The 21,859-nt window shown below is 43.5% G+C and overlaps 1 protein-coding gene across 1 annotated transcript in view; it reads left to right on the forward strand.

The window, feature by feature from the left end:
• The window catches only part of EPHA6 (EPH receptor A6), a 710,763-nt gene that overhangs the window by 478,377 nt on the left and 210,527 nt on the right, over positions 1 to 21,859 (forward strand). The window contains exon 6 of the mRNA XM_084843399.1: positions 10,014 to 10,138. Coding sequence (XP_084699525.1) covers positions 10,014 to 10,138 — 125 coding nt within the window. The remainder of the gene's footprint in view (positions 1 to 10,013; positions 10,139 to 21,859) is intronic.

The following is a 21,859-nucleotide window of genomic DNA, read 5'->3' on the forward strand; positions in this document are numbered from 1 at the left end:
GTGGGCTAGATGAAACAACGATCTGGTGAATCCACAGTTAGCTACAGAATTGGACTCAAAAAGTGCTTATCAATGGGATCTTCTCAAAGTGGGGAGAAGTGACGAGCAGGATACCGCAGGGCACAGTCCTGGGCCCAGTGCTTTTCAACGTTTTTGTTAATGACTTGGAGGAGGAGGTGCAGGGAATGCTGATCAAATTTGCAGATGACACAAAATTGAATGGGATAGCTAATGCCCTGGAAGACAGAAACAAAATTCAAAGTGATCTTGATAATCCAGAGCACTGGGCAGAAAACAAACAGAATGACATTTAATAGGGATAAATGCCAAGTTCTGCACCTAGGAAAAAGAAGCCAAATGCACAGTTACAAGATGGGTGATACTTGGCTCAACAGTACTACAAGCGAGAAGAATCTTGGAATTGTTGCAGATCACAAGCTGAATATGAGCCAACAATGTGATGTGGCTGCAAAAAAGGCAAATGCTCTTTTGGGCTACATTAGTAGAAGTATAGCTTCCAAATCACATGAAATACTAGCTCCCCTCTAATCAGCACTGGTTAGGCCTCATCTGGAGTACTGTGTCCAGTTCTGGGCACCACACTTTAATAAGGAAGCAGAGAAACTGGAGAGGGTTCAGACAAGGGCAACGAAGATGATCAGGGGACTGGAAACAAAGCCCTATGAACAGAGACTGAAAGAACTGGGCATGTTTAGCCTTGAGAAGAGAAGACTGAGGGGAGATATGATAGTGCTCTCCAAGTTCTTGAAAGGTTGTCGCAGAGAGGAAGGCCAGGATCTCTTCTCCATCATCCCAGAGTGCAGGACATGGAATAATGGGCTCAAGTGACAGGAGGCCAGAATCCAGCTGAACATCAGGAGAAACGTCCTGATGGTTAGAGCAATACAACAGTGGAATCAATTACCTAGGGAGGTGGTGGGCTCTCCCACACTGGAGGCATTCAAGATGAAGCTGGACAGCCATCTGTCAGGGATGCTTTGACTTAGATTCCTGCATTGAGCAGGGGGTTGGACTGGATGGCCTTATAGGCCCCTTCCAGCCCCAGTATTCTATGATTCTATGATTTTGCTCTGAATAAGCCCACTTTGCCTTGTTATTCGGGCTTCATAATGAGGCAGTGCACAGCCCTATTAGACAAGCTATTAACCGTACTATTCTATGATTCTATGATTCTGTGGCATGCCATAACAAACATAATTCTCAGCACAAAGCCACATGAGAAAAATTAATTCACTGAACCCACACTTACTCCCCATAACATTGATTATCAACTCATACAATTACTGAGTGATGGTGGGAGTGTTTTTAGTTTTAATTCCAAATTGCCTGTGGCGAATGTATGTCATATGCCATGGCTGTGGTTGGATGACTTTTGAAAGGTTTCTGTTGGCATCACTAATTGTATCTTGGTCTGTGGTGAATCCCATAGACAGTCTGTTCACTGCAAGCAACATTTTCAAAAAAATCCATACCAGAAAAAGTAGTGGACTATATAGTGGGTGCAAGAAATGGGCCCTGAGACTGAATCCATTCATCCTCCCAAAATCTCAATAAGAAATGTTCTGAAAGATAATATAAAAAGCAGTGCAGTATAAAAGCAAGCAAAACTGTCAGTACTGAGGTCATGCAGAAGTTTGAAAACACTCATAAAGTATGATAGAGTTCAAGTCATAGACTCTAAATTTCAGTGGCACTTCACAGGGGAAGCAATTTTGCTGAAGTAGTATATGGAAGGACTTTATTTTCCTTTCCTGGCATTGCCATGGTGGACATACTTCTGCTCAGAAACAGAAGTAAGGCTGATGTGTATGATACTCCAGAAGGCCTAGGAAAGTTCAAGCAATTCTTCAAGCATTTGAAAAACAGCAGCAGTGGAAAGGTATAAGTGAAGTGTCAAAATGGGCCCAGGAATGGGAGGGTGAGCTGTACTAGCTAATTGGGCTGAAGTGGTCTGGATTCTGTAAGGGGTGCTTCTTGAAATATATTTTGTTCTGAGGTACACATGCATAGGAAAATAGGAAGCTGTCTGACACTGAGTCAGGCCATGGATCTAGCTCCCTCAGCATTACTGACTGGCAGAGGTTCTCCAGGATTTTAGAGAGTAATCTTTCCCAGACTTACCTGGAGATGCCAGGGATTGAAGCTGGGACCTTTACTACTACTGAGCTATCCTAGCCGGGACAAGATAAGATAACTGTATGTGACAACAGTGAGTATGAATAATTCTGGCTCCAGGTTTTGGGGGACCCTTCAGCAAGACACCTTCAATGGGCCCCTCCTCAGTGAATCTATCTCCTCACCACCATTGTCATCAGCTGCTATTGCTCTTCCACCTCTTTCTCATCATTGCTACCACTTACTTGCTTGGCAGACAGAGATAGGGATGCTGAAGAAATCTGCTGCGGACTCCAATGAAGCCAAATTTCCAAGAATCCGACCGCAGAGTCCCTTACCCTTACCTGAGCATCCTTGGATTTTGTGCAGGGTGGCTCTCCATCTTTCTAAAAGGTGCAATAGGCTAATGGCAGCTGCTATTAACCTACTGTGGGTAAATTATGGCTGTAATTTGCGTATTTTATGCCATTGGTGGCTGTAAAGCACTTACCTCTACCTAAACTGCGGTGTAAACTGCACCTTTTAGAAAGAAAGCCTCCCCATAAACTCCAGCGAAGGCTCAAAGGATCCAGGGAATCCGTGGCACCCAAGCAACCTGGATTTCCCTGCAGCAGACTCCCTCCCCCTCCCCCGGACCAGATATTGGGAGTTTGCCCATCCCTAAGCAGACAGCCAGTGAGCAAGTAGGCAGTGGCAACTACTGCTCCTCCCTCTCACCACCACCATTGTCTGGGCCAGAGTGAGTCAGGTGAACAAGCAGATTGCAATCGGAAACAGGAGAAAGTCCAGGGCACTCTTGCCCGTAGGCCCCCTGCTGAGATGTGGGCCTTTGGCAGGTGCCTAACCATGCCAGCCCTTGATGCCAGCCCTGCATATGAATCTTTTCTTCTCAGAATGGTCAGTGGCTTATACTTGTCACCTTGCACAAGGTCTTAAGCCACACTGGCTTGTTTACATCGGTGGTGCGTGTTTGAATTGGTGGTGAGTGTTGGGTGCCATTAGCTGAATTACCCAGCTAGGTGCAGCTTGTCATGTCATCTGAACCCAGGTGACATGGCTTGTTTGATGGGGAAACAACCCTCAAATAACCCATTGCCGTCAATTTAAACAAGCCTCTGGTGGCTTGTTTGGATCATGCAAACCACGTCACTGCGTTTTGAATAAATCTCATGCCTTGTAACAAGGTCAAATACGCTTGCTTCCACATTAATCCAGATCAATTATCTTCTCCCAAATTCCATACGCTTAATCACTAATATGAACTTTAATTCTCACTCTACCCATAATAATGTATTTAAAGATATAGAGAAATCCCCATTTACTGTTCTAATAATTCATCTGTGAATGAAAAACTAAATGTGTTAGGGAGTAACTAATGTTAGGTACGTGATCTTGGTTACATAACCTCAATCAGCAAACAGGTCCTGTCTAGTGAACTACACCCTGCAGTGCTGACAGTAATATTTTAAGCAGAGCTACTACAATCATACTGCAGAGATCTAGAGAGATAGGTGAAGCTTGAGACAATGGTACTTTTAAAAAGGGAGACATGGAACACCTGGAAGATCATATGCATATTAATTCCTTTATCCAGCAACTTGCAATGATGTCAGCAAAAACCATGCCAGAGTTCTTCCACCCTGCATCTCCTTAGCTGACCACTTTTCCAGCTGCAGAGATTCCAACACAGTTTCCAGATCCACTGGCGTGCAGTTCTTCTCGACCTCTGGGCATGCTCCCAGTCCACTCAGGACCACCGATTGCTTTGCGACAGGACCCCACAGCTCCAACCATGGACAGCCCAGGAGTCGGTTTTGCATACTGACAACTGCATCCGCCTTCCCTGTGAATCTGAACATATCAGTTCTCTTGGCACCCTGCTCGCTGCGCCAATTGTATGCCCTGGCTGTGGGCTGCTAAGGTTTGGAGGTGCCGAGACAGTGATAAGGCAGATCCAGGTTTGCTTACAAGGAGTCTTTATTGAGTACTTACAGCACACAGGCGTACCCAATGCTTGGATCAGACAGCTTCTCTGAACCCAGAGCCAAGGGGTAAGATGGGTTTTATACCATACATGTTAGCAGTGAGGCAGCATGACAGCAGCAAGCGTTAATTAGCGTTCATCTGCAATTTTCCCAGCATAGGTTAACAGCACTTGTTCAGAGGGAAAGCAATCAGAACTTTCCCAGCACAGCCACCTGTAAACACAGCCTAACACAGCCTCACTTTTCAGGCACTTCCTAGGCCCTGATAAGATAAATGGTAGCTCGTTAGTATGGAATGTGCTGAGGTGGCAATATTGACCTTTGACTCATCTTACCAATCAAGAGGCCTACTAGCAGGAAAACTGCAGCTGATGGACAAAAGTCAGAGAGCATTATGGATCTCTAAGCCCCTCTAAAACTACAGACCCAGGGCCAATACATTCCACCCTCAGATGATCAAAGGATGATTGAGTCTGCGCATCACAATCTCTTCTTACCCAGAGGGCCAGATCTTCTTTGCCCTGTCATTTGATCACCAGGGGATTGATAACTATTTTACGGTGTATTTTAAAATATTACAGCCATATGAGCAAGCACACAAGGCTATAAAACTACCTATGACAGTCACGGTTATGGCAACAACTTACTTCTACCACCCCCCCACCCCGATTTCTTGAAACCAGTCTGAAATCGGTTTGAAGAGTGAATCCTCTTCTAGGTGATGTATTTTCTCACTTTGCACATACAAAACTCTTACACTGTGATTTATCACTCTGCTTGTCAGGAATGCACATGCAGCATTCTTGCTTCAACATGGCACAAATACTGCCTTGGGCCACTGTAATCATACCTTAGGCTAGGCGGTTCTGCAAAACAGCAGCTCTCATGCTTGGCAATTTCTATCCCAATGGCTTCAAGTGCCTCAGCAGTGTTGTTCAATACCGTTTCCATTGCCCTTCCAAAGATATTCACTTTGTACATTATGGTAGCCACCCCACCCCCAGGGAACAAACTTCAAGAATAATCAGCCACACTGAAGATGTCTTATTGCCATCTCACTTTCCAGGCCCCGTAATTCCCTGCTGCAGGGCTCTCTAAGGTATTCACAAATCTGTAGGGACCCCATAACAGTCCCAGGGAGCACCTCCCAATCCACCCTGGGGGCAACCATGGCTATGTTTTTTCTCTACAGATCTAATAACTATCATTAGGGGCAGCCCAGTTAATGCCAGAGCACTCTTTCCAATTTATGCATACCCATCCTTGAGTGTTCTCACTAGGGCATGAATGTATGGTCTGACACCCCCTACTGAACCCTACTTGTCGTTGAAAGTGTGGTGCTACCCTATTGTGTCTCACTTGTTCCCAACACACTAATGGCCATGGTGGGGCATACACCTTTAATGGGGTAAGCCATCCTATCCCATCGGGTAATTGCTCAAACCCCTCTCTGATCCTCATGGATTTGTTTGCCTTCTGCATATTTACTCTGACGGCTTTGCCCAGGGTGGTACAGACATCAAACCATTGGAAACCACACTCAGTATCATTCAGAGTTGTAACTGACATTAAAGACCTTGCAGGTATCACATAGTATTTAAGAAATCATAAAACGCACACAACAAACTTTCATTGAAATCTAACACCATGACTGGAAAACACTTCTTGCATGGTGAGGCAAATCTAGCAATCATACTGCTCCTCCAGGCTATATGGTTAGAGCCCATCAAGATCAAGGGAAGGGCATACTCACACACGCAAGGAGTTCTAGGCCACTGCTTTCATATCAGCAACTCCACAACTTCCAAGTTCTGGCAGAGGGAAGTCCAAAAGTCATAAATCAAACTCAGCCTGCCGTACACTGAGCTGACTACAAACACAGACACACAATCCACAGCAATGAGAGTTCAAGTCTATGAAAAGCCTCACAGTACTTTTCATGGCAAGTCTTTAACAATCCAAAGTTCCAGTCCATGTGCAGAGTGCCTTTCAAAAGCCCAGACAATGATGGATCCAAACAGAGGAGGCTTCGGGCAATGAAGACAGGATGTTCCCAGCAAAGGCTCCCTGCCTCTGCATCAGTTCAAAATGGGAAGGTGTGACCCTTCCAGATCCCCTGACAGACAAGGGCCTTTAGCTGTTCAGCAAGGCTTCTGTCTAAACAGGGTGGCGCTGCTCAGCCCTCTAGCAGTGACACTTCAACCTGGGTGACCCTTCCACAAATCTCACCCTCTGTCAGGCTCTTACAGACATCTTCTAGCCTTCCTGCCCACCAAGGCTAGACTAGCGGTGGACAGGGAGTTGGATTACTCCCCCTGGCTCCGCTCTGAGAACACTGACAGAGATAAGCTCACACAGACTCTGGGCTGATCTACACTTATGGGTTTTTTCGCTTCCAATGGGGTTTCACCGACCATCTTTCACACTATGCAGTACCCGTCTTGAATTGGAACCGGAATTTCCTGCTTCTGTGCTCCCACTTTCAGTACCCTGATATCCCAGTATTTCCCCTTAACGTGCTCTGATTTTCCACCTTTGCTGCCATATCGGGTCGTAGTCCCCTGCCCTGCCTGTCCATATGTGGTGGTGTTTGTATTTCCCTCCTGTCCAATCACAGCTCTCAACGGCCCCATGTCATCTTCCAGCTACTGATTGCATAGCTTCCTCAGCACTCAATGTTTCCTCAGCAACAAGCAAAGGGCTGGATGTGCGCGCGCTTGTCTGATCTTGGAAGCTAAGCAGGGTTGGCCCCAGTCAGTAGTTGGATGGGTGACCACCTGGCAATCAGGTTTCCTGTGTTGAGCAGAGGGTTCTATCCCTTCAAATGAGACTAAGTTTTACCCCCTCCTATTCTCCGCTTTGGATTTAAAAAAAAAAAAAAAAAGGCGTTATCTTCAAAGAATCGTGGCTTCTCCGCAATTTTTTTTCTAATTCAGGCATGATCTTTGAAGATTTGAAGATTTGAAGCTTCAAATCTTCAAGGATTCAAAAATTCAAAGATCATGCCTGAATTAGAAGGGGGGAAATCGCGGAGAAGCCACGATTCTTCAAAGATAATGGCTTAATTTTAAAAAAATGGCCAGGCTGCCTTGCAACATCTCTCTAATTAACATCTTCAGAGCTTGTTCTTTCCCCAGCTTGTCCTTGAGCTTTTCTGCTTTCTCTTTCCATTCCAACTCCTTCTGCCCGACAGCTTGCAACGCTGTCAGCAAAAGCCATGCCACAGTTCTTGCACCCTGTGCCTCCTTAGCTGACCACTTTTCCAGCTGCAGAGATTCCAACGCAGTTTCCAGAGCCACTGGCGTGCAGTCCTTCTCGACCTCTGGGCATGCTCCCAGTCCACTCAGGACTCCCGATTGCTTTGTGACCGGACCCCACAGCTCCAACTGCGGACAGCCCAGGAGTTGGTTTTGCATGCTGACAACCGCATCCGCCTTCCCTGTGAATCTGAACATATCAGTTCTCTTGGCACCCTGCTCGCTGCGACAATTGTATGCCCTGGCTAGCAGAAAAACTGCAGCTGATGGACTAAAGTCAGAGAGCATTATGGATCTCTAAGCCCCTCTAAAACTACAGGCCCAGGGCCAATACACCCTGTGACAGAAAAATAGTGAAATCATCATCTTTATCCTCCTCCTCCTTTATTTATGAAGCATTTAAAGTTACTAAGGCTTCTACCCTAAGTACAATGCCCTAGACTTAGTAGGTTCTAGAGTAAGTTCCATTGAACAAATTGTTCAATTTTAAAAAGTGATAGTTTAGGATTGGAAATCAGGATAGGGGGAAGGAATGGTATGTAGGGGAAGTTTTCAGTTAAGTTGAAAACAACCTAAACCTTTTGTTTATGCACCCATTTAGCAGTGGTGCATGGGGAAACTCTTACAGCATATTACAAGGGGGGATGTCATAAGGGTTCAAGCTTATGAGAGCCAGTGTGGTGTAGTGGCTAGAGTGTTGGACTGGGAGCTGGGAGATCCAGGTTCTAGTCCCTACTCAGCCATGGAAGCTCACTGGGTGACTTTGGGCCAGTCACAGACTCTCAGCCCAACCTACATCACAGGGTTGTTGTTGTGAGGCTAAAATGGAAGGATTATGTAAGCCGCCTTGGGTTCCTGAAAGAGGAAAAAAGGTGGGATAGAAATGTAATAAAATAAATAAATAATGTATGACTGGAAAAAAGAACATCTTTCAATAAATGTAAAAAAATTGAAGAACCCCAGCAGACTTATAATTAAAATATTTTAAGTAGCTAGTTTGGGCATTTGTAGGGAAGAGTGAGGGGATTAAAAGTTTAACTTTGTGGAAATTCTTTTAGATTTTTCTGTACTGGCAGAGGGACTGGTCGTGGAGGTGCCAGGGGAAAAAAAAGTTTCTTGGATAATAGGACTGCTTGTGTTTATGTTTGCTATGTGTGCTGATAAGTGCCTGTCCAACCTATACATTTGTAAAGGATCAGATACTGTAGTTTTCCACTGCTTTTACTCCTTTAAAGATTGCTCTGAACTTCCCACCACTTGGGGAAGGCGGAGCAGGAAAAATCACTCACCATATCTCACTCACTTCCTTGACAGGGTAATTGGTTTGATGGATAAAGGGAATGCAGTGTATATAATGTGACTTTGGCAAGGCCTTTGACAATTCCAGATGGCATTCTCAAAAGTAATTGGAGAATTGTGAGTTGGCAGATGGCTACAGCAAGGTAACAAATTTCAGAGGGGTAGTCGTGTTAGTTTGTTGCAGCCAAAACAGCAAAGAGATTTGTGGCACCTTAAAGACTAAGACATTATTGGGGTATAAGCAAGAGCCCATTTAATCAGACGCACAAAGCATTATCCTCACATGGCTCACATATATATATATATACACACACACACACACACACACACACACGGATTGCAATCATGTATGGTGACAGACATGCAACATAGTTTATAAACAAGCAACTACTTTTTTGTTAAAGATTTGCTAATATGGCACTAAAATTCAATGGCTGATTTATTTATTTATTTATACATTTATATATGTGGAGAGATTTGAACACACTCAACAAGCAGTATATAACTGCAAAGTGGTTTTTGTCATCAATGCCTTTCCACTATGAATAGTTTCTGGGTAAAATAACAATATTACTAAGTAACATTTCAGAAATGGGACACATGAATAAATGCTGAAAGGGTTTCATTAATTGAGTAATATGAAATTTGCATGATGGTTAAGAATCACTTGGTGTTTAACTCATTTAATGTTTAAGGTATAGTTTTTCACGTACAGGATCTCCAATGTACCCGTAGAGCTTCCCTTTCCACTCATTCTAATGGAAGAAAGTGTTCTGTGTGTCCTTTCCTTTATACTTGCTTCCTCAACTGGAATGAATCCATTAGGCAACTTGTAGATACAAGACATCAATATAAGTTTGGATCTCTAGTTCAGGGTGCTTTTCTCTTCATATGAACCTTGGGTCGTTTTCCACATCTCCTATACCAATCCTAGTATTTTTTTAATATGCTGTTGGTGACATTTTAAATGGTTCTAAAGCATGAAGAAATGTAACTTACTCCAGTGTTTGACAAAGTTCCAGAAGGGCTGGAAGGAATCTATTATTTTTCAATGCAATAATTTAACTGCAAAATGAAGTATAATGAGCTTACTTGGGGCACTGAAATAATCAGACACAGTAATGTGTACAGTACACTAACACCTGTTGGGGAGTATGCATTTCTGGAGTTGATCCAATTTTAACAATAAACTTATGAACGTGTAGAACTATCTCCATGTTCTAGTCTCTTCAAACTGCTAATATGATCTATTGATCATGTTCTTCGGACATCATCCTTATTATATTCTAAATATGTTGCATTGTCTTTAACCTGTAGTTATCCTTTTCCTTTTCAGCACCCTCCTTGATAGCTATGGTCAGGAAGGACTGGGCTTCCCAAAACAGCATTGCCCTCTCATGGCAAGAGCCTGATTTTCCTAATGGAGCCATTCTGGACTACGAGATCAAGTACTATGAGAAAGTAGGTCTTGACTAAAATGAAATAAAACCCTCAAAGCATAATATTATAAGATTTCCCCTTTTTTGTACATCAATTTACAGCATACAGCATAGGCATTCATTTCGTATTCCTCCTAAAATAATGGGCCTTTTAATGTGCTAGGGCCCATTTACATGGCCACTCTCCTGACAGTTGGCTTATTATCTTTTCAGCCTGGATTTTGCACATTGTGTACCAATTTGTGTACAAATTGCACTTATATTGTGGTTGGTGATAAAACAGCAGACATTCATCATGGGTAGTGGTCTGTGTCTGCTCAGGTGTGATCTAAATTTTTGGAGAAATCTTCAAATGATTATTTCACCATAGGCCTACCATAGGTAGGATGGGGAGGGGGGATTAGCAGCCTACCAGGGTCTCCTTGGACTGGAATCTGAATATGTTCTGGAGGCTGTGACACACTGAAGAACCATGAGGATTGAGCTTTGTATCACTCTCTCTTAGTTCTAAGGCTGCGGACTGTCAATGGTTTCCCCCTTGAAGATGGTATAACAGAGCCTTGAAGATGGTGCAGTAGACACATTATTGCCTATGATGCATACAATTATCCTACCAGTACCTCTGGTAAAAATATTTTGGATATTTTTGTATCGTTTCAAATATCTGCAAAAACCATTTAACCAGAATCCAATAGTAGGGCAAAGGAAGTATGTGTGTGTACACCAAGAACAATCATACCCCTATTGTGCACACTCCGGGAGAGAGCGGAGGACAGGAAGGCCTGGCGTGCTATGGTCCATGGGGTCATGAAGAGTCGGACACGACTTAACGACTGAACAACTCTTGTGTAAAAAGAAGAGGAAGAAGAATCACAAACAAACAGTTGTACACCAACATACACTGATACAGTGCACAACATTGGCTGATTGATTGATTGATTGATTGATTGATTGATTTCTATACCACCCAATAGCCGAAGCTCTCTTAGATCTTAAGATAGGAAAGAAAAGAGGAGGAAAGTTTCCCATCCCTTTCTTCTCCCTGCAACTGCCTGCAATACCTGATAAGTTGCCCTGGAGGTCAGGTGACCTCCTGAAGAATGTGGTATGGGGGGCTACTGCAGGAGGGCAGAATCGCCTAAAATCATGTTTTGATTCTAAGATGTTAACTTATGGAATGTCACAGAAGGAGGAGTTCTTGTCCCCTCTTCCTCCTAACAAACTGTCAACAGTCCATCCCACATTCTTCAGGAGGGCCCCCATTGTTTCGGTGGTCACATGTGGCTGCAGGGGTAGAAGGGGACAGGAAACTCTCCTTCCATGAACTTCAGATCCAAGCTACTGAGTTTTTTTTTACTCAAAAGCATTGTTGACTCAAAATCATAGTGTATAGAATATCTTTGTTTTTTGTAGGCCTTACTAATGATTTTAAATTGTCCTTTCTCCTTGCTCTTGTCAGAGCGGTTGAGTTAACAGCCTGTTATTATGTATTCCTTACTGAGCTGTTAATAGCTTTATAGTCTTTTGCAGGAATTCACCTGCTGCTCATAAAAACATTTATGTTATAGTAGATATTTGACTCAGTTGATACATCTTGTATTTGCAGTGACCTTGTACAAACTGTACTTGTCTTCATAACAGACCTAGGTTTAAAAGATTTCTAAGTAAAATTACCATGCCTTTTGTCAAAGGCAGGTATGACACCTGTTGAAGCATGTTATATCAAATTAGCAGTAGTGCCCTTATAATTGAGGAGATACTTTCATGTAAATATATGATTCCATAACCATCTGAACATTTATTTGCTACACCACCAAAGTCTGCTGGCTTCTAAAGATGTTACAGGTGCATATACAGGGAGTATTTGGGAGTATTTTCCAGTAATGAGAAATTATTGGAAATATCTACTATTCCCTGACTGTTGTGCTTATATGTGTTATAAGAAGATTAGAAAAATGGAAACAGAGGCTTTAATACAAAGAACCATGTGTGGAACGAGCAAATATATTAATGCTGTTTGATGAACTGTTGTGCAAATGAGATCAAGGCCTCTCTAAGTCAGGGGTTGCATTAGGAAATGACAAACACGGCAAATAAGGAAGATACATGCTATAGCATATACATTTGCATGGGCTATGCAAAGATATTGAGAGAGAAAGAGCTTGTGAAAAGTGTTGTGTAAACAGAACAACTTCTCTGGATTTGGGTTCACTTTCTCACATAGTACTCTTTTACTAGTGGAAGGGCAGGTTTTTTCCCCCATGATGGAGTTGTATTACTGAAAATTTGATCTTGGGATGATTTGGTGGATAGATCTTAAAGTGGTTTCAGACATTACACAAATGTGGAGAGAGCAAGTGTGCATTCCTCTCTCTTTCTCTTTTCAGGCTTTCCTGTAATCTCTAAAGTGGAAACTCATGCATCTCACCTATGGTGAAATGTGGGAACTCCATATGCATATGAAGCTGACACATCCATCTGTGGGAGAGATATACAATGTAATGCAGGAAACACAGAAAGAAAAGAACAGGTCACTCATATTCCCTCCCAGCCCCCTAGTTTTATGTAGGGATGTCAGACAATTCCACCACGGATCTCAGGGAGGCCGAATGCCAGTGCATTCGGCCCCCCGAAATCGGTGGCGGAACAGCCTGCCACCCCCTCGCCCCCCTCCCGGGACGAGACTTACCTGGGGCGGATCTTCCGGGCGGCAGCAGCTCCAGCGGCGGCTCCAGCGGCGGTTCCAGCGGCGGCTCCGGCAGCGGTGGCTCCAGTGGCGGCTCCGGCAGCGGCGGCTGTGGCGGCTGCGGCGGCTGTGGCGGCTGTGGCGGCTGCGGCAGCCGGTCTTCCGACCGGCCGCCGCCTCCGCCATTTCCAGTTAAAAAAAAAAAAGACATGATAGGCTACGTAAAGATTTACGTAGCCTATCATGGCTAGGTTTAAAAAAAAAACGTGATAGGCTACGTAAATGTTTACGTAGCCTATCACGTCTGACTTAAAAAAAAAAACGCATGTACGCAAATGCCGGCAGCTACGGCCGCCACCATTTGCGTTCCTTATTTTGGCATGTCCGCTACGCTATTTGCGTTCCCCTTATTTTCGCCGTCTTAGTCTACATAAATCTTGACGTAGACTAAGACGTGCCAAAATAAGGAACACAAATGGCGGCGGCCGTGGCCGCCGCCATTTGCATACGCGCATTGTTGTTGTTGTTTTTTAAGTCAGACGTGATAGGCTACGTAAACATTTACGTAGACTATCACAGCTGACTGCAGGGATGCAAACAGCGGCCGCTACGGCCGCCATTTGTGTCCCTGCTAGCCAGCGGCCGGATGTCCTGCTGCTGGCAGAGCCGGCTGGTGGCTCCGCAGAATCCCTGTGGAGCAGAGCCAGCCGGCGAGGATTCCGGGGGGAGGGACGGAATGCCTCCCCCCCCCCACCAACATAATCCGCAAACAGGTAAGTGACTTTCATACATCCCTAGTTTTATGTAATGTCTGAAGTTGCTATATTTCAGTTCAAGGATACCACATGCACCCCATTCAAACTTCTAGTGACCTGCTTGTGATTTGACTCTTCACATTTGGTGAACACCTAACTGGTCTTCAGTCAATTTAATAAGAGTAATAGAATTGCTGAGATAAAATTGAAGTGATCAGATGTAAGATGGAAAATAACCTTTTTCATACTAGCTCCAAAGCTATATTAGAAAGAGCTCCCCAGGAGGGTTGGATCAATTCATATCCCTTTAATTTGTTACAGCTGTTGTTGTTTTAAGTGTACGGCCCTCCTTTGGGAGATTAGCTTATTGGAAATTGTTCTGCTTTAATCACATTATCTTGAAACTGTTTTAATTCTTTATTGAATCCCCATGCTTTTAATTGATGTCTTAATGTATATTATTTATAATATAAATTTATGTATATTATTTATACTGTTTTGTAATAACAGAAAAAAACCACAAGCTCTAATTAGTAGATTAATCAATGAGTAAAGCTGTCAGGGTGGAAACTGAACCCATAGAGCCCCAGAGCAGTTCTGATTCTGAGGAAGAACAGCAATCCGTGGGAGAGGAGCTCGCTCATCTCTCACAAGCACAGCAGCTGGCAGAGATTCCTCCTGCCAGCATTTCTGGGAGAGATAGTGACCCTGGCAGTGAGAGAGTGTTGGAGGGGGGCTTGCTGAACGCTCGGTACAGACGCAGGGAGCAATGACAGATGGAGGGCGCCAAAAGGAGGCGCTCCCCTCGTTTGGCGCTAAAACAACGGTCACATCCCGAGGACCCAAGGGAAAGAGAGAGGATCTCTCTATAGCCCATAAGTTCAGAGTCTTCCCACGGTTCTCCTTCAAACAGGGACCAATTGCCTTACCTGGAGCTTAGGCTACTCCGCTATCTTTCCCCAGTGCTGTTCCTTGCTAGTGATTAGTATCTGTAAGAGTCATAAAGTAATAATGGAATAAAGCCTTGGAAAGAATCCTTGTCGTCTGTGTCCTGAGTTGGCTATTGGAGGGGACTGCAAGAGGCAGCTAGGGCGCTCCTGGCAAAAGCAATCCTAATTGGGGCGGCAGTGGGGGGGGGGGTACATGGCAGTTTGTCTGCCACTTTTCAAGCCCTGCTGGCTTGCTGGAGGCAGGTCAGGAGGTGGGGGAGTTTGCAAGTTTTTTAACTGATAGATTTTTAGAATATTTTCCCTCCCACTGAAATCAATAGGAGGAAAATGGACTATGTCAGCTTCAGGCTGATATAACTAAGGGACCCTATAAAGGGAGCAAAGGGGCTTTGGATCTGATGGATCCAAAGCTGCCCCTAACACACCTTTGTACTGCCCTAAATCAGCCCATACTATTAGCTGGAATACCACCAGCAGTACTCCTACACCCATGCAGCTTTTGAGGGGGGCACTTCCAGCTCATCCTGTCCCCCCTCAACTGGCTTTAGGATTGAGGGGGTTAGAATTGCTCCCTAGAGCTTTAGCTGGCTAAGTGGTGGAACTAAATTTTAACTGATGAAGCTAAAATTTAAGGACATATTTGGGCTGGTTGTGGTGTGCAACTGTAAAAGAGAATGGGAAAAATTATGAGAAAGAGCCTTTTCTTCTTTTGAAGGGTAACTTTTGATTATTAAATTGTAAGTAATCTTCCTTCAATATTTCAAAGTTCTATTTATTTATTTTAACCATTTTACCCCACTCTTCAGCTGAAAAGGGCCATTGGATCAGTATACAAAGATCGACAGACCCTGCCTCAGGCTTACAATCTAGAAGACATAACACAAAAGTAAAAAGAATTGAGAGCAAGAAGTTAAAAAGCAAACTCAGGCACTAGTTCTTAGTTATAAAGTTCAATAAATAGTAATCTGCAGGTTATAGAGCTGGATCTATAATGGAATGGCTGTTGTTTCCTCTCACTTGGATTGCATCAATGACGGCAGTTGGAATTAGGAGGAAAGGAGTTCTCAGCTAGAGCTGTATCCAGGCATGATGAAAGGTGCCTGCCATACATGCATTATCTCTCTCTCTCTCTCTCTCTCACACACACACACACACACACACACAGAGAGAGAGAGAGAGAGAGAGAGAGACATTGTTATGCAGTTGGCAGAGTCACAGTGGTATTATATAGCCAATGCTGCAAACATGACTCTGTATGATAAAGATAAAGGCACCGTGGATGCCAAATGATGGATACAATTCATCCCCATGTGGACTCGGCTGCATGATAAAAGAAGAGTCGATATATGGCTAAGTGGAGCCTCCTTCCTTCTCAGCTGGCTCTTTTCTCTTAGGGTTCAAGCAACCTGTGGGCTGGGACACCAGAGGAGTGAGCAGTGGTTGGATGAGTGTAAGGAAATGTACATGGGCCTCCTGTTCTCTGTAATGGACAGTGTGTGCCAATGCATGAAGGCCCAAGCACAGTCTTTGGTCTTACAGAAGTGTAACGCACTTACCATGTAACCATGGTTCAGCATTACAAGCCACCGTGAGCCTGAGGCTCACATCTCTTTCCCCCTTCTCCTTTGGTGCAGTCCTTGAAAAAGATGCATGTTATATGATCTTCTTTTTCTTTTAAATTCAGTGGAGCTTAGTTTACCTCACTTCCTTGTTTTCTGTCTTTTTGTCATCACATTTTCAAACTCATCTTTGCAATTATGGAGCCCTGCTGCTCAATCTGGCTGTACTGAAAAAGTTATAGCAGGTGCAGCATCTTGTATAAGGGAAATGTGGTAGGGATCTCCAGCTGTGCCTAAACTGCTGCTAAAATACAAGAGACTTCTGGTAAAGAATTTCTTGCTGGCACTAAAACAACAAAAAGGGGAAAGACTCTTCACTGTTTTTTCTGCAGCACACTACCATCTGGAAATCTCTGGCACAAGATTGCACTAGCATTAGAAAGCCAGTTTCTCACATGGACTGCTAGCGGCCCCTTCCTACCTGAAAAGTCCTTTGGATGATGCTCCTCTTCTGCATAAGCAAGTCTCCACATTATTAATGTACTTATGCCTGGTGGAGGGATCACACACACGTTTGTGGCACTAGATTCCATACAATTATCCTTGGCAAAACACAGACATGCCTGTACTTTCATGGAAATAAGTTTATGCAAACTAGAGTAAACACATAGAATCATAGGGTTGGAAGGGGCCTACAAGACCATCAAGTCCAACCCCCTGCTCAATGCAGGAAGCCTGATTCCCAGGCAGTCTCCCATCCAAGTACTAACCAGGGCTGGCCGTGGCCCGTGCTTAGCTTCCAAGTTCAGACGAGATTAGGCACATCTAGCCCATGAATACATTGCAGCAGTTTATACATTGTAAACAACTGATGGACCATATCTGCCCACCTCTTTTTTTCCTTCAAGGGAATCCATATAAGTATGTATGTATGTATTTATTTTATATCCCTCCTTTCCACCAAAGAATGGTGCTCAGGGCAGTTATAACCTAAGGTAATACAAAGAGTGCTGTACTGCTACCAAAGGAGACAAAAGTACTACTTATGCAGCCTGCCGAAGAAAGCCTTATGTTGTTCATGGTAGGCTACTTTTTGTGGGCATATTAATTAATTATGCTAATTTAATTTAATTAATTATGCTACATTGTGGTTCTCCCAGCCTAAGATACAGTTCCTGCCATACTGCAAAACCTTTCAATTTTAAAGTCCTTAGAAATTATCTCCAGTCACTTAACTGTGGGGACATTCAGTACATCACTGGTCCTAGATAATTTACTGGGAAAGGTATACCAGCACTGCATTGCAGAAGGGATTTAAAGTACTAGTGTCATATAAATAAAGGTTTGTATATAGGTGGTTCAATTCAGACCACTGGGATTTAAATCCAGTGAAGAAATATGAGCCCAAATTTATAAGATCCCAAAGATTACACTGATAATGAAGGTGAATGCTCTGAAATCAATATTTGTGGTAGTTCAAACATGTTGTAGAATGAGATTATCATTATCTTGAGCATTGCTTTATCTCCTTTTCTTCATTTTAGTTGGGATTAATGGCATGACTTGTATTATTTTGTGCCAGTTTTATAAACATACACAATATAGTATTTGACATATTGATTCTGAATCTTTCATGTAGGAAAACAGGCATTACTGGAGCATTATATGGCATCTGGAAAAGTAGCAATCAATACTTGAGCTATTTCAGTATTTTCAAGCATAGACTTTCCACCTTGACTAACTCCATTTGCAATCTGTTCCAAGGCTGATTTAAGGCATGAGCCTAACTTTTCAGTGTTATTGAACCTTGTAGATTAGATCTACTTTGTCTTTGAGCTTCTGGTTCCACCCCCTCTTAGAAATAATTGGTAAACTTTTAATAATTGTTATCATGGTTATCATATATCACCCATTCAGCTAGACATAATGAAGAGCCCATAAGCACCATCTGCAGTCTCCTGTCGGCAGATTTCTTGGTTTCTGTCTGCTCACCATCTCCATTCATCTCATTTTTGGTTCTTTTTTCTTCTGGTACATAATCCCATTAAAGTGATATTTCATTGGAATTGACCTTGCTCAATTATTTATGTGTATTTTTGTCCCTCATCCTCTAAGCAGTTTTGCTAAGGCACTGGCTGGAAATCAAATTATAAACTTCCATAGGGCAAAATGCATATTGAGTATTTCAAAGTGGTTTCAAATAGCAAAACTTGTTTTCCAGATTAAAGACAAGTGTAAGGGCAAAAAATGTGATAAACACATGATTGCCTAACCCCATCTTTGCTATGGAAAACTATTGCAAGCAATTTCAATTAATGTACTTGATGATCGTATTACCATAGCCATACCGGTCAGATTAGAATGGCTGCCTTGCCTATGAAAGGTAATATTCAGTCAGAGACAAATAACAATTAGCTATTGTTGAATATCCATAAGGTTAAACAATTCCTTGTGGACAGACAACATTGCAACTAATCACATAACCTGAACATGCAAACATCCAGTCATAGATGTGATAACTGTAGTGATTAATGTTTTGTGTCAGGAGCGCCCTAGCTGCCTCTTGCAGTCCCCTCCAATAGCCAACTCAGGACACAGACAACGAGGATTCTTTCCAAGGCTTTATTCCTTTATTACTTTATCACTCTTTCAGATACTAATCACTAGCAACTAAGCAAGGAGCAGCACTGGGGAAAGATAGCAGAGTAGCCTAAGCTCCAAGTAAGGCAATTGGTCCCCGTTTGAAGGGGAACCATGGGAAGACCCTGAACTTATAGGCTAGGGAGAGATCCTCCCTCTTTCTCTTGGGTCCTCGGGATGCGACCATTGTCTGAGCGCCAAACAAGTGGAACGCCTCCTTTCAGCGCCCTCCATCTGGCGCCGCTCCCTGCGTCTGTGCCGAGTGTCCAGCAAGGCCCCCTCCCCCGCTCTCTCACTGCCAGGGTCTCTATCTCTCTCAGGAATGCAGGCAGGAGGAATCTCTCCCTGCCGCTGTGCCTGTGAGCGATGAGCGAGCTCCTCTCCCACAGGTTGTTGCTCTTCCTCAGAATCAGAACTGCTCTGGGGCTCTATGGGCTCAGTTTCCACCCTGACATTTTGCGTTCTTCATTGTGTTATCCTATATGCTAATAGTTAACTCATTTTCCTCATCTTCATGTAACCAAAATGTTACCACCCAAACACTGAAGGGAGATAACAGCAGGCTTGGGAAAGCCCAAGGTTTGCAGAAGTACAAAAAAGCATATGGAAAAAAAATAAAGAGGTAAACCCCCTCAAAAAGCCCAATGAGGACAAGCATGCTCTGTGGTCTCAGAATGCTGACTGACTGTTGAGAGCAGGGTGAGAGGGACACAGAAAACAGGTGGGGTGGGAGTTGAATGGAATATTCTGGAAGAGAGCAAGTCTTGTTTGCTGGAACCCTGAACAGGAGTTATCTGCACTTCAAAATTTTGTTGCAGGTCCCATTTGTTTACAATGTACATCAGTATGAGTTTTTTGCCACTCCAATTCCAATAATGAATAGAAAATGATCTCTACCAAATGGCTTTGTTTGTTTGTTTATTTATTTATTTCCCCTCTCTTCCTCCCCTCCCTCTCTCTCTTCCTTGCATTGAGTAGTTTGCTCCTGTGCCATGTTGCTTGATTTCTCTGTATTCATTCCTTACACTCTTCTTTGTCATTACTGTTCTCATTTTACTTTGATTTTCTCAGATAGTGACGAACAGCAAGAATTGTCAGTTACAGCAGCTAAATGGTCTTTCCCACTATTTATTACATTTTTAAACCACCCAGTAACTAAAGTTCTTTGGGCAGAGTACAAATTTAAAATTTAAAATGTAAAATACAATAAACAATAAATATATAAATAAAGCAACAATAAATAAATAAATAAATGATAATAAAACAAGTCAGATAAAAACAGCCACAGCACATGATAAAACCAAAAATAAAACCAGCAAAGGGTTAGAATAGTTCAAAGGTCTAAAAGCACTAAAAACAGATCTACTTCAAGGTCTCAATGCATCACACATATGGGCTCTACGCCTCCGCAGAGCCTTGATTCAGGTAACTTCTATAGCTGAGGAATTTTGACGGGAATCCTTCCCCCACCATCCCAGTGCACATGTCCCTAGTTCCTGCTTATTCCCTCAGTTCTCTTTCGACCATCATTGTGTGTCCCTTGTTAGGAAGACTTATCTTTCTTTGAGACACCGGGAAGGGTGTTTCTTGCTATTGCTGAGGTTTTATTCTTTTTTCTTTTTCTCTCAGCTTCTTCAGTCTTTTCAGTGTTATCCTTATTATTTTATTTTTGCAGCTATTGCGATCGCCCTCAGGGACATATGGCCCTCCAGGTGCCCTTCCGAAAGTGCACCCACTGCAGGGCAAAGTTGCCTCCCTTGGATGACCACTCTCTCTGCCTCTTTTGCTTAGGAGAAGGGCACATTGTGGAGACTTGTTCTCACAGTAAAACCTTTTTCAAAACAGGTGGAAAAAAATCACTCAGATCGTCTGAAAGACACTCTCTGGAAAAGGGCTTTGGAGTCCATTGAGCAGCCTAAGAAAATGGCGGACACGCTCTCTCACAAGCAGTCTACTACATGTGAGCCTCTTCCAGCACTGAGGCCACCATCGCCTCAACATCATAATCTGCCAAGTTCCCAAGTCCCCCCACCCCGGGCAAGTCTTTTATGTTTATGCTGGAGAACAAACTCACCAAAAAGGCAAACGTTTTTGAACAGACTAGTCTCTCTTCTTCTAATGATCCAAAGAAGAAGAAGAAGAAGAAGAAGAAGAAGAAGAAGAAGAAGAAGAAGAAGAAGAAGAAGAAGAAGAAGAAGCAGCAGCAGCCTCCAAAAAGGCTCATGACTCTTCTTGGGACTGATCATCAAGCATTGCTGCTCCTCCTTTGCCTCATACTGATCCAGTCCAAGAGTCACCATGCCCTTCTGTACTGAAGGTCTCTCAAGATCGACACCAGCCCTCGACACTGGCCTTGTCTTCCTCTCTTCCACAGGTGCATGGAGGATGCCGTATATTCATCCATACCGATGAGGGTGCCTGTTCCTCCACAGCTGCTGGCTTCACACATCCAGATGGTGAATCTTGTCCCTGATACTGGGATTTTGCCAACATCATCTACCTCTGAGGGGGAGATTAGAGATCCACTGGTTTTCCATCTAGACCATTACATCCTTATGATACCGGATATTCGGGACCGAGTTGAGATAGATGCCATTGTTCACCAGAATCCGTCTACCGCCTTGCATCTTCCATGAGAGGTTCTGCTTGTTCGTTTTATGACTGCAGTCATCGCAAGGATTGATCATGGTCTCCTTTTTCTGAAAGGGGTAGACATCCAATCTTGAAACTCAACAGGTCACCTCCACAATCCAAGATCCTGTCTTTGATGCAGTGAATGCAGCATCCTTCAAACCTGTGGCAATTCCTCTATTTCCAGGTTTAGAGGAAACCACCAAACAATCTTGGAAAGCCCCTTCTACAGTGCTATCAATATCAAAGCGCTTAGACGGCATGCACCATCTGCATGACACCAATTCTGAGTACCTATTCAAACATCTGAAGCAGTCTCGTAAGGTGCATTCCTTCCCAACAGATAAGGAAGGTAGACGCTTAGATTTAATTGGCAGGAGAATATATTCCTGCACATCAATGGGCCTGGAGATTGCTAGTGATGTCAGGCTACTAGTTCGTTCTTTGGGACAAAGTTGGGTAACTTCTCAACCTTCTCCCTGATGACAAAAAGGAGCTGGGGTGCCTTTTCAATCTGAGGTT

The sequence above is a fragment of the Heloderma suspectum genome, chromosome 3, assembly GCF_057233095.1.
Source record: "Heloderma suspectum isolate Gila_16-S chromosome 3, 16-S_ref, whole genome shotgun sequence".
Classification (NCBI taxonomy): domain Eukaryota; kingdom Metazoa; phylum Chordata; class Lepidosauria; order Squamata; family Helodermatidae; genus Heloderma; species Heloderma suspectum.